The following is a 15,322-nucleotide window of genomic DNA, read 5'->3' as shown; positions in this document are numbered from 1 at the left end:
GTGATCAAGTCCTCACAGTCCTCCAAATGCCCATCCTCTTGGTTAGAGCTTTCACCCAGCTGGTCTGTTCCCTAGTGCGATACTCAGCACCCATCTCTCCAATCTTTGCTGGTGCAACTGGCCCCTTCCGCTCCATCTTCTTGACGAGGAATCAAGTTTCTGATGCATACTGTAACAAGTCCATGGTCGAATAAACACAGATGCTAACGGTCACCACCTAAAAACTGCCCACATGTAGCATGGGGAATAGAACTTGACGCTTTGTTCCAAAACCAGGTTTTGAACTACTAGAACTACAAGAGGACCCCAGTTGGCTAGTAGCAGTATTAGAACTCTTTGATGAACTGGCTGCCAGAAGGCAACTCATAGACTTTAAAACCAGAAGGGACCATCATGATCATCTAGTCTGACCTCCTGCACATTGCAAGCCATAGACCCTCACTCTTGTACTAGGCCCCTAACTTCTGGCTGAGTTACTAAAGTCCTCAAATCTTGATTTAAAACTGCAGGTTACAGAGAATCCACCATTTACTCTAATTCAAACCAGCAAGTGACCCATGCCCCATGCTGCAGAGGAAGGCAAAAAAATTCTAGGGTCCCTGCCAGTCTGACCTGGGGAAAATTACTTCTGATCCCAAATATGGCGATGAGTTAGACCCTGAGCGTGTGGATGACACCCACCAGCCAGACGCCATGGAAAGAATTCTCTGAAGTCACTCAAAACCCTCTCCATCTAGTTTTCCATCTCCGGCTGTTGGAGATATTTGATAACAGAGTCACGGATGGGCCATATGCCATTGTAGAAAATTTCATCATACCATCCCCTCCATAAACTAATCAAGCTCAGTCTTAAAACAAGTTAGGTTTTTTGCCCCCACTACTCCCTTTGGAGTGCTGTTCCACAACTTCGTTCCTCTGATTGTTAATTTAATTTCAAGCCCAGATGTATCGATGGCTAATTTATATCCATTTGCTCTGGTGTCAACATTGACCCTTAACTTAAATGTCTCTTCTCCCTCCCTGGTATTTATCCCACTGAAGTATTTATAGAGAGAGAAACCATATCTCCCCTCATCCATGGTTCTGTTAGGCTAAACAAGCCAAGCTCCTTAAGTCTCCTCTTGTGCAATAGGCTCTCCAGTCCGCTGATCATCCTAGTGGCGCTTTTCTGCATCTGTTCCAGTCTGAGTTCATCGTTCTTAAACATGGATGAAGCCGCATTATTTGATGCGTGAATATAATCCTCTGGAAAACAATGTGTGTTGGAAAGTGGCAACGTAATATACATTATGAGTTTGATAATAAAAAAGTATAGCACATTACATCCCCTGGCGTTATTATAATCTTGTCATGACTGCAGTCCACAAGTTTCATTTCAATACAGCAAATTAAAGCAAAACTGCAATATTGTAGTCAGAAATATGTAAGCTTTATGTGCTTCATAGCTACTTCATAGCTACCCCAAAAGAGGGAGAGAGATTGAGATCCATCTTTTTCTGCAGTTTATATTAAGGCCCAATTCTGCCATTGTTACACGAGCTACGTAGCACCTTACTGCCACAAGGATAGCTGGCCCTTTAAGGGAGCTGGGGGCTGAGCCTCACCTGGGTCATGTTTAATCTACCTCCCAGATAATAGGGATGAAAATCCAGGGATTACGTGGCAATCATGTGATCAGCCTCCCGATCCCTGGACTCTTATTCCCACTGTACCAGCTCGCTTTAGGACCCCTTGCAATCAGTCCTACCGAAATCAAGCTGTGTGTTTAGTGTACTTATTAATGATCTGGAAAAGGGTGTGAGCAGTGAGGTGGCAACATTTGCAGAAGAAACAAAATTACTCTTATTCTGAAAGGACCTAATGGCTGCCATTCACGGGGAGGCCCCTGTGAGTCAAAGGCAATTACAGATCTTGCTAAAAACCAATGAATGTGCTGTGCACTCTCTGTTAGACTCAATGGAAGGAACAGTTAAGCCTAGGGTGACCAGATGAGAGGAAGAAAATATCGGGACACATGGCGGGGGGGTGTCCGCCGACGGAGCAAAATATCGGGACAGTCCCGATTTTATCGGGACGTCTGGTCACCCTGGTTAAGCCCCTTGCTGTGGTAAAAAGAGATACAAACAATGGAATAACTGCCCAAGAGACTTGGCAGGTCAGAGCTAAGCGAGGAGGGCTGAATGTTTCCTGTTTATTGGTTTTATAGCCTGTAGGCATCTCTAGACTATGGATACTATGCTGGTATAGTTACATTGCCATAGCTATGCTGGCATAACCTGGTAGTGTAGTCACGGCCTACACCTACATTCTTCCATCAACACTGCAGCACCCACACAGGGGGATTAGGTCAGCATAGCTATGTCGGGCATGGAGGTGGGTTTCTCACTCCCATGACCATGTAGCTATGACGACCCTACTTTTAAATTAGCCTTTGTGCATTAAGGGACAGAAAGCCTGGAAAACCAGTTGTGAGCATGACCCTGAGAATAAGCAGACAGACAGGGCTTCTTGGGCACAAAGCTCACCAGAGTGGTAGACACTCTAAGTCCAAAGCAGACTGCAAAGAGTTACAAAGGGATCTCACAAAACTGGGTGACTGGGCAAAAAATAAAAACGGCAGATGAGATTCAATGTTCATAAGTGCAACTAATGCACCTTAGAAAACATAATCCCCACTACACGTACAAAACGATGGGGTCTAAATTAGCGGATACCACTCAAGAAAGAGGTAGTAGATAGTTCTCTGAAAACACCTGCTCAATGTGCAGCAGAAGTCAAACATGCTAAACAGAATGTTAGGAACCATTAGGAAAGGGATAGATAAGAAGACAGAAAACATCATAATGCCACTGTATACATCCATGGTATGCCCACACCTTGAATATTGTGCACAGGGAGTTCTGGTCACCCCATATCAATAAAAGATACATTAGAATTGGAAAAAAATACAGAGAAGGGCAACCAAAATTATTAGGGGGTATGGAATAGCTTCCATATGAGGAGGGATTAAAAAGACTAAGACTGTTCAGCTTGGAAAAGAGATAACTGAAGGGGGTATGATTGAGGTCAATAAAATCACTAATGGTATGGAGAAAGTGAATAAGGAAGTGTTATTTACCCCTTCATGGAACACAAGAACCAGGGGTCACCCAATATAATTAATGGGCAGCAGGTTTAAAACAAACAAAAGGAAGTACTTCACCCAATGTAGTCACCTGTAGATCTCATTGCTAGGGGATGTTGCGAAGGCCAAAAGTATAACTGGGTTCAAAAAAGAATTAAATGAGTTCATGGAGGATAGTCCATCAATGGCTATTAGCCAAGATGGTCAGGGATGCACCTCTATGCTCTGGGTGTTCCTAAACCTCTGACTGTGTGAAACTGGGACGGGATGACGGGGGATGGATTACTGGATAAATTACCTTGTTCTGCTCGCTCCCCCTGAAGCATCTGGCACCAGCCACTGTCGGAAGATAGGATACTGGGCTAGATGGACCATTGGTCTGACCCAGTATGGCCATTCTTATGTAGACGTGAGGATTTCTGAGCAAGAAAGCTGCTGTTTGTTTCTAATGTGTTCATGGAAACAGCATTTTGTGGACTTTTTTGTAAACAAACAAGGTTATACCAAAGAATATACTCAACTTGTATCATCAATTTCTCCTCCTAATGGAAATAACTCTACAAAGCCCCAAATACAAGCTAACTACATGGGCCAAAGGGACAACATTATTGATATTAATCATGACCAAAGAAGGATGTGAAGAACTCCAGGAGAACCTAAACAAGCTAAGTAACAGGCAACACGATAGCAGATGAAATTCAGTTTTGACATATGCAAAGTCATGGGCACATTGGAAGGAATAATCTGAGCTACTCCCTCTTGCTTAAGAAAGCCAGGGGGTTGTGGTCACTGCTTATCATGCCGATCATAAATATCTCAATGCTACCTTGTGATTCCCATGTCTGTTCTCTGTTCTTGTGTCACACGGATGTCTCTTGTCTTATATTTGGATTGTAAACTTTTTGTCTACCACAGTACAAATAACTCCTAGGTTCTACATTAAGTAACAATTCAGAAAAGAGACATGGCTGATATTATAGCAAGCTCAATAGAAATATCTGTTCAATCCATAGCGGTAGACAAAAAAAGAAAGGGAGGCTGTATAAAGAATGGGATAGAAAATACTGAAAATATTATCATGGCCATGGTACACCCTCATCTGGAATGTTATGTTCACTTCTAGTCACCCAATCTCAAAAATAGAAACAGAACAGGACCATAAATGAGCAATTAATGTGGCTAGAAGATTAAAAGCTTCTATATAAAGAAGAACGAGAAAGACTGGGAGTGTTTAGTTGAGAGAGGAGACAAATAAAAAAAAGGGTCATGATAGAGTTATAGAATATAACTAATGGAATCAGGTGCGCCTGTTTACCCAATCTCTCAATACAAGAACAAGGGTATATGCAGTGAAACAAAGGCAACAGACTTTAAACAGATGAAAGGATTTCTTTTTTCCATAATACATAGTTAACCTGTGGACATATCTGAGGCCAAGATTAACAAAAAAAGAGAGACATTCATGTAGATAATCTGAACTTCCCCTTTTGTACTAGATGGGGGGAAAACTAGAAGTGAAGTGCTATGAACCACCAGGCTTAAAGATATAAATCAACCACTACAGGTCTGTCTCATCTTATGCTGGGGTTACGTTTCGCAGTCAGCGTCTAAAGCAAAAATCGCGTATAGTCAAAATTACATTGAGTGTAATGGCGGGCGAAATCGCCCGCACTACAGAAACAGTATTTAAATTGTTATTTTTCTCTTTCTTTTTTTTTTTTGCCGACCGCGTAAAGCTGAAATCGCGCAAGTTAAATGCGCCTAAGATGCGACAGACCTGTAGTCAGATTCTCCCTACCCTCAACAGAAAAGTCCAAATTTCGAAAGAGAAACAGAAAACCAAAATATTTTGATTATGAAAAGTAGCTGCAATGCTCCATGGGTGTCGTAGTTCAAGCACCTCATGCTTCCATACTCCTCTATGGGCCAGGCTCCCTGATTGGACTCCATCTCCCATCACCACTGTTTCCTCTTCTACCAAGGGGAGGTGGTGCATCCTGGCAGTGGCATGGCCACAGTGCATCATGGGAGCTGAAGTCTGACTAGCAGCCTGGCCCATAAAGGAGAATGGGAGCATGAGGTTCTACAGCAGCATTTCAGAATAAATTTTTTGGATTACATTTTTTGATTTTTTTTATGAAAAAAAAAACAATAAAAAAAAGTTAATGGAAAGCAAAACCTTTTTTTCCACCAGAGAACATATGGTTATAAAAAAAATAAAAAAAAGGAAAAAAAGATGTTTGGCAAAATACAGTTTTCACAGAAATTTTTTTTTTAAACCACTCTGTTTATCTAGATAATAAGAACTTCCGCGTTTGCATCTATGGCTATGTCTGCATTATAAGGCAGGGTGTGATTCTCCAGCTCATGAACACTTACTCATGCTAACTTTCCTTGAGCTAGCGTGACTATACATAGCAGTGTAACCACGGTAGCTGACACTACCATGGCTACACTAGTATTTATATTCATGCTAGCTCAAGGAGAGCTAGGTCGAGTATGTATACACAGGCAGGGGAATCACACCCCTAGCTCATGGCCTGTAAGTGATAGAAACCCCCAGGCTTCAGGACATCAGCCAACCACTAACTTAGTGGTTGGCCACACTTGAAATCATAGGCGCCAACTCCGTGGGTGCTCTGGGGCTGGAGCACCCATGGGGGGGGGGAAAATGGTGGGTGCTGAGCACCCAACGGCAGCCCCCCATCAGCTCCCCCCCAACATCCCAGCGCCTCCCATCCACCGGCGGGCCCCACCAATCAACGCCTCCCTCTCCCTTCCCACGCCTCCCGCCTGCCGCAATCAGCTGTTTCGCGACGTGCAGGAGGTTGGAAGGGAGGGGAGAGGAGCGAGGACGCGGCGTGCTCAGGGGAGGGGTGGGAAGAGGCGGGGCAGGGGTGGAGTCGGGGAAGGAAGAGGCAGGGCAGGGGTGGGGCCTTGGAGGAAGGGGTGGAGTGGGGGCAGAGTTGGCAGTCAAGCACCCCCCAGCACTTTAGAAAGTCCGCGCCTGTGCTTGAAACGCTGCTGTCGTGTTTCAGTGTGGACACTACCTATGCCAATGGGAGGGGTTCTCAACGTAAGTTATCCACCTCTCCAAGAGGCAGTGGCTATGTCAAAGGAAGAATTCTCCTATCGACCTAGCCTATCTACATGGGGACTTCACTTGATTAACGGTGTTGCTCGGGGGGTGGATTTTTCACACTCTTCAGCAACATTTCTGGATCGGTCTAATTTTCTAGTGTAGACCAGTCCTGAAAGGGTTAGGTTCATGGTGATGTTTTCTTGTACCTTCCTCTGAAGTAACTGGTACTGGCCAGAGAACCAGATATCGGAGTAGGGGACCCCAGACCAATCTGTTACAAGCAAGGCCAAGAGCCCTGTGTTTTTCACAAATACAATATAGTACACCGTAAAACCAGAAACAACATATAAAACAACATTTTAAAAAACCCTCACCCAGCAGCAGCAGCTCCGGTGGCTTCTGTCCCACGCGGCTAGGCCCGGCTCCTCACTCTGGGTGGTACAGCCTAGCTCACAGGGGCACAGTGTTGCTCAGGTTTGGCCATCCCTCCGTCATGATGTGGGGAGGGGGTAGGAATGACCAGGCCAAATCTGAGTTAGTGGAATTGCAACCTGGCATACAGGGTCACAGTACCACTCACTCAAATTTGGCCTCGCGCCCGTATGTCATCATGATGGGGAAGCAGCCAGGCCAAAGCTCAGTGGTGCTGCAACCCCACGCGCTAGATCACAACAACTAGAGCAGGGGCCTGGGCCCGGGCCTGGCCTCGTGGGACAGGATCGGCCATTGCAGGGTGAATGAGGAGCATCACACCACCCCCAGCACAGTCCTCCCAGGACCTGACCTGACCCCTTTCATCTCCCTTCTCCATTGCTAAAATGGATAAAACTTAACAAGAAAAAAAAAAAGCCACACCACCATATTCCCAAAATAAAATGAAAAATTATATATAAAAATAAAAACATTTACAAGGCTTCAGCAATGCCTCTATTCCTTCATTTGAATGCTGAGTAGCATTTGCTCTGACTTAACTGACATCAGACAGTTAGCAGAGCGGCATCCAAACGGACTGTTAATTCTTTCTTCTTTCTTTTTTTTAATTACACTCAGGACATTTTCCTATTGATTTACTTGTCTTTGTATTTAGATTCAGGGTTTAGAATAGCTTTTCTATTGCAGTGCAGTTTTTCCCTTAAAAGCAGCCTCTCGTTTTAGACTCCCAAGGACCAAGAGGGAATTCAGTGGCAGTTTCTGATGCATGAAGGATGAAGCCCATATTGGGAGACAATATTGCATGGCTTCCTATTCTCACCTCCTCTGAAGCTTTAGTACATGGTTTACTGCTGTCTGCCATAAGAGTCCTTCTGGAAACCGACCTGTTTGCTGACTATTCAGAGCCAGGATCAAGAAGTGCTATTGTTTAGGAGAGCAGAACTATTGTGTAGTTGCAAGAACATGCCTTAACCCCAGAAAACAGAAAAAAACGGGAGTCCCTGTACATTCTTGTGATGATTATTTTAAACTCGTGGGAGTTCAGATGTCATGATGTATGTGAGTATTTCTCAGCTTATTCTTACTATTGAATATGCAATTATTAATAAAGATTATGCATTTCTGTAACACCTTCCATGAGAGGAAATCAAAACACTTTACAAGACTTAATGAAACCTTTTTATTCTGCATTTTTCAGATGAGAAAACTGAGGCACAGGGGCTTACCCAAGATCATCAGGATTAGAATCCAGGAGTCTTGACTCCGTCCCCTGCTCTAACCACTAGAGTTCACTCCTGACCAGAACTTGGAACAGAACCCAGGAGTCCTGACTCCTAATCCCTTGATCTAGCCCAGGGATGGGCAAACTATGGCCTGCAGGCCACATCCGGCCCGCCAGCCAATTTAATCTGCCCCTCGAGCTGAGTGGGGTCGGGGGCCACACCCGCTCTGCACGCGAGTGCCACAGCTCCCGAAAGCAGCAGCATGTCCCCCCACCAACTCCAATGTTTAGGAACAACCAGGGGCTCAGCGCGCTGCCCCTGCCCCAAGCGCCTCCCCCACAGCTCCCATTGGCTGGGAACTGTGGCCAATGGGAGCTCCAGGGTGGCGCCTGCAGATGGGGCAGCGTGCAGAACCACCTGGCCGCGCCTCCGTGTAGGAGCCGGAGGGGGGGACATGCCGCTGCTTCCGGGAGCTGCTTGAGGTAAGCGCCGCCTGGCACCTGCACTCCTGACCCCATCCTGTGCCCCAACCCCATGCCCCATCCCTGATCCCCCTACGGACCTCCGAACCACTCGGTCCCAGACTTGAGCACCCTCTTACACCCCAAATCCCTCATCACCAGCCCCACCCCAGAGCCCGCACCTCCAGCCGGAACCCTCACCCCCCTCCGCCCCCGGCACCCCAACCCCCAGACTGGAGCCCCCTCCCACACCTTGAACTCCTCATTTCTGGCCCCACCCTAGAGCCTGCACCCCTCACCCCCCTTCTTCACTCCAACCCCAATTTTGTGAGCATTCATGGCTCGTCATATAATTTCCATACCTAGATGTGGCCCTCGGGCTAAAAAGTTTGCCCAACCCTGATCTAGCCACAAGAACCCACTCCATGTCATAATTTAACCACTCTAATCTCTGCCGCAAACTAGATTGAATGTCCAGGACAATACTAAAATGGGTTTCACGAAGCAGTCTACGTTTTTAGCATATCTTCTTTATGAGCTGTAAGACCTACTTGGAAACATTTAGTTTGAGCTGATGGCTAATCCCCACCTTCCTCTCTGGAAAAAAAACAAAAAACCAAAAAAACCCGCCAAGAGGAATGTCACTATCACCTTCTCACACAGCTCAAATGCGGCTGCAATTTCTTGGCATTAAGACAGGATTTGCTGGCTCGTTACATTATTTATGCAGAGCAGATTGCGTGGTAATTATGCTTAAAGTGTAATTACTGTGTCATTTGTACTTGTTAGGTGCAAGGCAAAAGTTTTCAAGGCTTAAAGACCCTGAAAAGTACGAGGTAAGTGAAAACGGCTGTGTTCCCTCTTAGTTTCATGATTATTTATATATCTGCAGATTACCATGGTATAGTGCAATTAGGCTTTAGAGTGCCAGGCAAGTCAAGAAGTTTCAAGAGCTATTATGAACAATTAACTCCTAATGCATTAACTGACTCTGCTGCACGGTTAGCCCCCATCCGGTAATGCTCCTGAAACCGTCTTGCAAAAGTGACTTTAAAGTTAATAGGAGAACAAAGACGTCAAAAAGGCAGGGTGGAAAGAAGGGCAACAGAGTCTGCGCAGAAGTGACACATCCAGTAACAGAGAGTTACCATGGACTGACTGGTAGCGTTACTAATAATTCTTGTTGCAAGTTAACAATAAACGCACTAAACTAGGTATAACAGTGAAGTATGGTTCCCGGCCCTTGAAAATTTCTTTTGCCCTGTACGGTGCATACCATTGAAAAACCACTTAGCTCGGTTTAAGACTCTTCCATTCTGCAGGACAGGTGGAAATACAAAGGTCAAGATCCCCAGCTGGTGTCAATTGTCTTGAATGGAGCTAAGCTAATTTATACAAGCTAAGGATACGGCCCACGTATTTATATGCTGTCTGTAAGCCTGTGTGTGTTTTTATATATATATATATATATATATATATATATATATATATATATATTATTAACACACACTTATAATTGTGTGTGACACATACACACCCACCCTGATTTGTACATGGCATATATATAAAACATCCAAGTTGTAGTTCCATGAGCTGAAATATATTGTGTGCCTATTTAAATCCCCCTGTAATTTCGTAGCAGGATTGTAGCCCAGTCTCTGCAATTTGAATCTGTTGAGAAAAGAGAATTCAAATGCTTGCATAAAACACGGTCATTAAATGGCCATAGAAGAAACAAAGCACAACCAAAGGCAGTAAACTCACTGTATATTGGCTAATGTATCCAAGTCAGTAATGGAACAACACATGGGAGGTGTGAGCTGAGCCTGGAACTCCTGATTCTAATTCCGGTTCGGATACCGATTCCCGTGTGTGACTTCAGACACACCTCTGCTCACCTCCACCTATGTGCCGAAAAGTGATACCACCTACCTGCCTGGCAGAGGGGCTCAAAGGTGGAAGAGAGGATTGGTTGGGATGGTTAGTTAGCGGTTTGTACTGTAAACATGCTTTGCAAATAAAAGTTCTCCAGCTGTAACAAGTATTCCTGAGCCAAATCCTAGTCCTGATGGACTCCATGGAAGTTTTGCTGTAAGTATCCGTGGGTCCAGGATTTGGGCCACTATATGAGAAATACAGGATAGGATTGGATGCAAGGGGAAAGCTCGTTGGGTCAGGGACCACCTTTTCGTTTTGTGTCTGTACAGTTCCTAGCACAGTGCGGCCCGGATCCATGTCTAGGGCTCCTATGGTAAGACAAATAATAATACAACAGCTGTATGCAGGAGTTAGGTGGGGTCTCTCTCTTAGCCAAGACCAGTCTGCCTGCCATCAAATTTTTACTAGTCTGAGTTGGGTTTCCCCAATGTCCTCTCTCTAACAGACTTTTCTTCTGGGCATCTTTATTATTTGCATTACAGCAGTGCCTAGAGTTCCTAGCTCAGATCAGCCCCTATTGTGCTAGGCACTGTACACATGCAGAGTAAGAGACAATCCCTGCCCTGAAGAGTTAGTGATCTAAATAAGATAACGCAGCCAAAAAAAAGGGGGGGGGGGATTATTGTCCCCATTTAACAGATGGATAACTGAGGTTCAGCCATGTGTGTGAAGGCCCCCGGTGAACGTATGGCAGAGGTAGGACCGACATCCAGATCTCTTAGGTCCCAGTCAGGTATCTTAACCGGAACACCACCTGTCCATCCACCTCTTACTGGCGTAGAATTAGTGAGCTCACAAACAAAGACTGTTTTACCAGAGCAGCTCGCAAGCTTATTCTGATTTCCCCCACCTTTCCCAGATCAACCAGTTCAGGTTCTCTGGGTCTCAGCAGCCCATGTAACATGAGGCCTAGCAAACCGCTCCCTGCCATTCACTGTGATTTCTATAATCCACTTACCTCCACAGCGAGCTTTCAGTAACGCTCCCCAAGTTGAAGTCATAGAGCTTTGTTAGAATGAGAATCACCTGCAGGGAAGAAAGAAAAGAAAAGAATCTTCCTTTAAGATTTTGTAACTATGTATATAATGCATCTGAAATCACCCAAAGGAGAGCTTAGCATTTATCCATTAAAGTTGGGGTATTATAGGATCAAGTAGGTAAAAAGAAAATCATTAGCTCAATGTATCCATGTAACTAGTAACATTTATTTTAATCCTTGGGATGTTTTGCATTTGAAATAAAACATGCCAACAGGAATTCCTTTAACATTGTTAGCTGGCTTCTCTACAGCTGTAGTTATTCAAGGTCAGGGATGGAACGAGATGGGCCTTGTTATCTAAGTAGCCCAACCAGAAACCACACTCAACTATTCCTCTCTTTATTCCCCAAAGTACTTGACAATGGAAGTCCTCAGACTCAGCGAAGATAAATAGAGAGAGGATTCATGCCCAGGCCCTGAACCAGTCTGCGCACCCATGCTGAGCTCCATTATTTTTTTATGAGACTTTCCCAAGGCGTAAGAGTTCACACTCCCAACTAAGATCAGACTGCTGGACTGGGGTCAAAATTTGCCTTCCTCGCATACAAAGGGCTTCACAATCAATGATGGGCAAAACTTCAGCGTTTCAGGTAAAGAAACGTTACTTGAACCATTCATAAAAGAAACATAGCCAAAGCTTTATTCCAACCATTGGGAAAATGGGACGGCCATAACCCCGAGCAATTTCCAGGACTATTTACCTTTAGCAGACATGTGTTCAAAGCACAAAATGCAGATTCAGATTTTGAACATGCCAAAATTCAAGCTAAGATTTTGTTTCACTCCCTTTTATAGTCAGTACGCAAGTCCCATTAAAGTCAATGGGACTTGCATAGAATCATAGGACTGGAAGGGACCTTGAGAGGTCATCTAGTCCAGTCCCCTGCACTCATGGCAGGACTAAGTATTATCCAACCATCCCTGACAGGTGTTTGTCTAACCTGCTCTTAAAAATCTCCGGTGATGGAGATTCCACAACCTCCCTAGGCAATTTATTCCAGTGACAGATAGAAAGTTTTTCCTAATGTCCAACCTAAACCTCCCTTGCTGCAATTTAAGCCCATTGCTTCTTGTCCTATCCTCAGAGGTTAAGAACAACAATTTTTCTCCCCCCTCCTTGTAACAACCTTTTACGTACTTGAGAACTGTTATCATGTCCCCTCTCAATCTTCTCTTCTCCAGACTGAACAAACCCAATTTTTTCAATCTTCCCTCATAGGTCATGTTTTCTAGACCTTTAATCATTTTTGTTGCTCTTCTCTGGAAGAGAAGCATGCTTAAAGTTAAGCACATGGTTAAGTACCTGGCTGAAACAGGGCCTTGGTCAGCTGTGCTGGAAGTTAAAAGGTATAACAGGGGTTGCTGGTGAGCTCAAACCCCTTAGCACACCTAGAGATATTATGCCAGGTGTACCCGCCCCCTCCCATAAGACCTCCACATAACATTACTCACAGAGTGCCAATAACTACCCTTTCTCCCACTTCTTTCCCTGCACACGTAGCTCTACAGATAGGACACTCCTGCCAACACTAGATTATGAAAGGTATCTAGGCATTGCTTGGATCACCATGGCAACACTTAACTAATTTAAAAGGCAACGCTGTATAGTCCAGGTAGAGATGGTAGCCATGTTGACAGAAGAATTTTTCCGCCAACCAGAGGCTTCTACTCTGGGGTTTACACTGGCTTAACTACGTCTCAGGAGTGTGATATGTTCACATCCCTGGGTGACATAGCTATGCCGTCCTAAGTTTTAGGTGTAGACCAAGTCTTAGGCTCCTAAGTCTTGTAGGTGTTAAAGCTGAGCAGAGCAATGCCTAAATACCTTTACAAATCTAGGCTTTGCGGCCTAACACAGTCGTTACCATGGGATTCATCCAACTAAAGTTAATGGGACCCCTCAGGGGCAAGTCTACAGTACAGAGCTACATCGGCGCAGCTGTCCCGCTGTAGCGCAGCTGGTAAAGACGCTCTGTGCCGACAGGAGAGCGTGCTCCCATCGGCATAATTATTCCACCTTAATGAGAGGTGGAAGCTATGTCAGCGGGAGAGCATCTCCCACCGATAAAGTGCCCACGTGGATAGTGCAAAATGTGCGTCGCTTAGGGGAGGGGGCTTTTTCACTCCCCTGAGCGACATAAGTCAGATTGACTGAAGTGACAGTGTAGACCCCATGCCCTACTGATTTTTTTTTTCCAATTTTGCAAAATTTTGAAATCTCATCCTTGTTTCCACATTTTCCAGGGCTCAAAACAGGCCCTTTTTCAAATATTTTTGGCAATTTTTTTAAAAATGAAAATATTTAGGTTTCTGGCAAATGAAAAAAAATTTCTAGATAAAATGTCGAGCAAAATTCAGAGAAACGGTCAGCCTTTTGCATTTTCATTTTCAAAAAAGAGACCATTTTTCCCCTAATAAAAAGGCTTTTCATTGGAAAAATGTTGCCCAGCTCTGCTCACAGTAGCAAGCACTACACTCCATGGCATTTGCAGGGCCAGGCCCTTAATTTGGCCTTACCCTGCTTAACAGCCACCTGGGGCAAGGAGTTGAAGGCTGAAGGGAAAAGTGCAAATGTGTTAATCACTGTCACAAACCCCAGGTTGCAGTACCGTCTTATTGACAGCATATCACAGGGAAGAGATCTATGGGAACTATAAAAGACCCTGGGGCACATGCTTCTGCCTAGGTTAATGGATGGGATGTCTGTTTCAAGCATTCATTCATCTTTATACCGTGGTTACTGTTCTCTCTCTTGCTCTTGTTTGGCTCCATTATTTCCTCCAGGGTAGAACTCAAGGGGGGAAGGGGGTAGACAGAAGTTAAGCAGTTTCTGGCGGGGAATGTGAAGGAGCAGTTGCTGGACAGATTTGAGTCAGGTTAGGTCACTCCATAAATCAATGTGACGCAGTAGGGAAATAAGAAAAATACCTTCATGCTATAAATTAAAAGCTTCTACACAGCTTTCCGCACAAGGTGGGGAACTATCAGCAAGAAATGGCGACCCTGTCACCTGGCTGCTGCACAAGTTTGCCTTTCCTGATTAACATCCCACTATCCATCATTACATGCTGGGTGATGGATGCAACGGGGTTGGATTCCCACTTTCTCAAGGATACCATGGTTTGAGTGGCTTATTTTTATAATGCTTCCTATTGCTCTGGGGCAATGGTCTTGTCAGATCTGAGAAGCAGCACCTCAGGTACTTAGATGAGAGCCCTTAAAGGGTAGTGCCATTAGTCACACATGAGATGGCGCTCTTCCCTCTGACTCCTGAATCAATGCCCCACACAGAGCTAGGGGGTGCTGTGGTACTGGAAGGGCGATCTTTCTCCTGGGACGTAAAGCCACTCGAAGGTTTGATTTTTCTTATAGTGACATGGTACTTGTTTTCCAATTTAGGAACCCAATCCAGCTTCCATTGAAGTCAATGGGAGCTGGATCAGATCTTAGATGTATGAGATATATTGAGCTCAGCATCCTGGACAGATTCCAACAGGGTAATTACATTCTGGCCATTTAATTTCCCCTGTAATTTCAAATGGATGCTGTGTTCATACTCTCTCTGTAAGGACTCGATTCCTTACCCAGCTCTTGCTGGGTTTTATGCTTATTGTAATTGTACCTTACAGTATGTAATTTATCATTAGCAAAACTTGCAAATACTAGGCCAATGCTGGCTATGCACTAATGGGCTAAATCCAGCTCTGCCATCCTGGTTTAAATCTGGAGTAAAGCCATCAACTTTGGTGGAGCTATTCTGGATTGACACCAGCATAACAAAGCAGAATCCAGCCCTACTACTGCCGTTACTGTCTGGAAACCATACTGAAAATGAGAGCAAAGCAGAAATGTAAGCATCCCTTAGCAGTTAAACCTCACATAGGGTCCTAGAAAATAACAGGAGTTGCTTGAGGCATTAGTGATATACAACAGAGTCCCTACGACATATCACACATACAAATCACAAACGTGCACACACACACACACAATGCTGGAGGCACGCTCGTATTACAACCGCAAACG

The 15,322-nt window shown here is 44.7% G+C and overlaps 1 protein-coding gene across 1 annotated transcript in view; it reads right to left on the bottom strand.

The window, feature by feature from the left end:
- Positions 1-15,322, bottom strand: part of SORCS3 (sortilin related VPS10 domain containing receptor 3) — a 464,482-nt gene that overhangs the window by 295,656 nt on the left and 153,504 nt on the right. Inside the window, exon 2 of the mRNA XM_024208853.2 lies at positions 11,219-11,286. Within this exon, the coding sequence (XP_024064621.2) occupies positions 11,219-11,286 (68 nt within the window). The remainder of the gene's footprint in view (positions 1-11,218; positions 11,287-15,322) is intronic.

Source organism: Terrapene carolina, unplaced genomic scaffold, assembly GCF_002925995.2.
Source record: "Terrapene carolina triunguis isolate 2854851 unplaced genomic scaffold, T_m_triunguis-2.0 Scaffold95, whole genome shotgun sequence".
NCBI classification, from domain to species: domain Eukaryota; kingdom Metazoa; phylum Chordata; order Testudines; family Emydidae; genus Terrapene; species Terrapene triunguis.
Note: the sequence above shows the minus strand (reverse complement) of the source record. Positions and strands in the feature narration are given on the sequence as shown.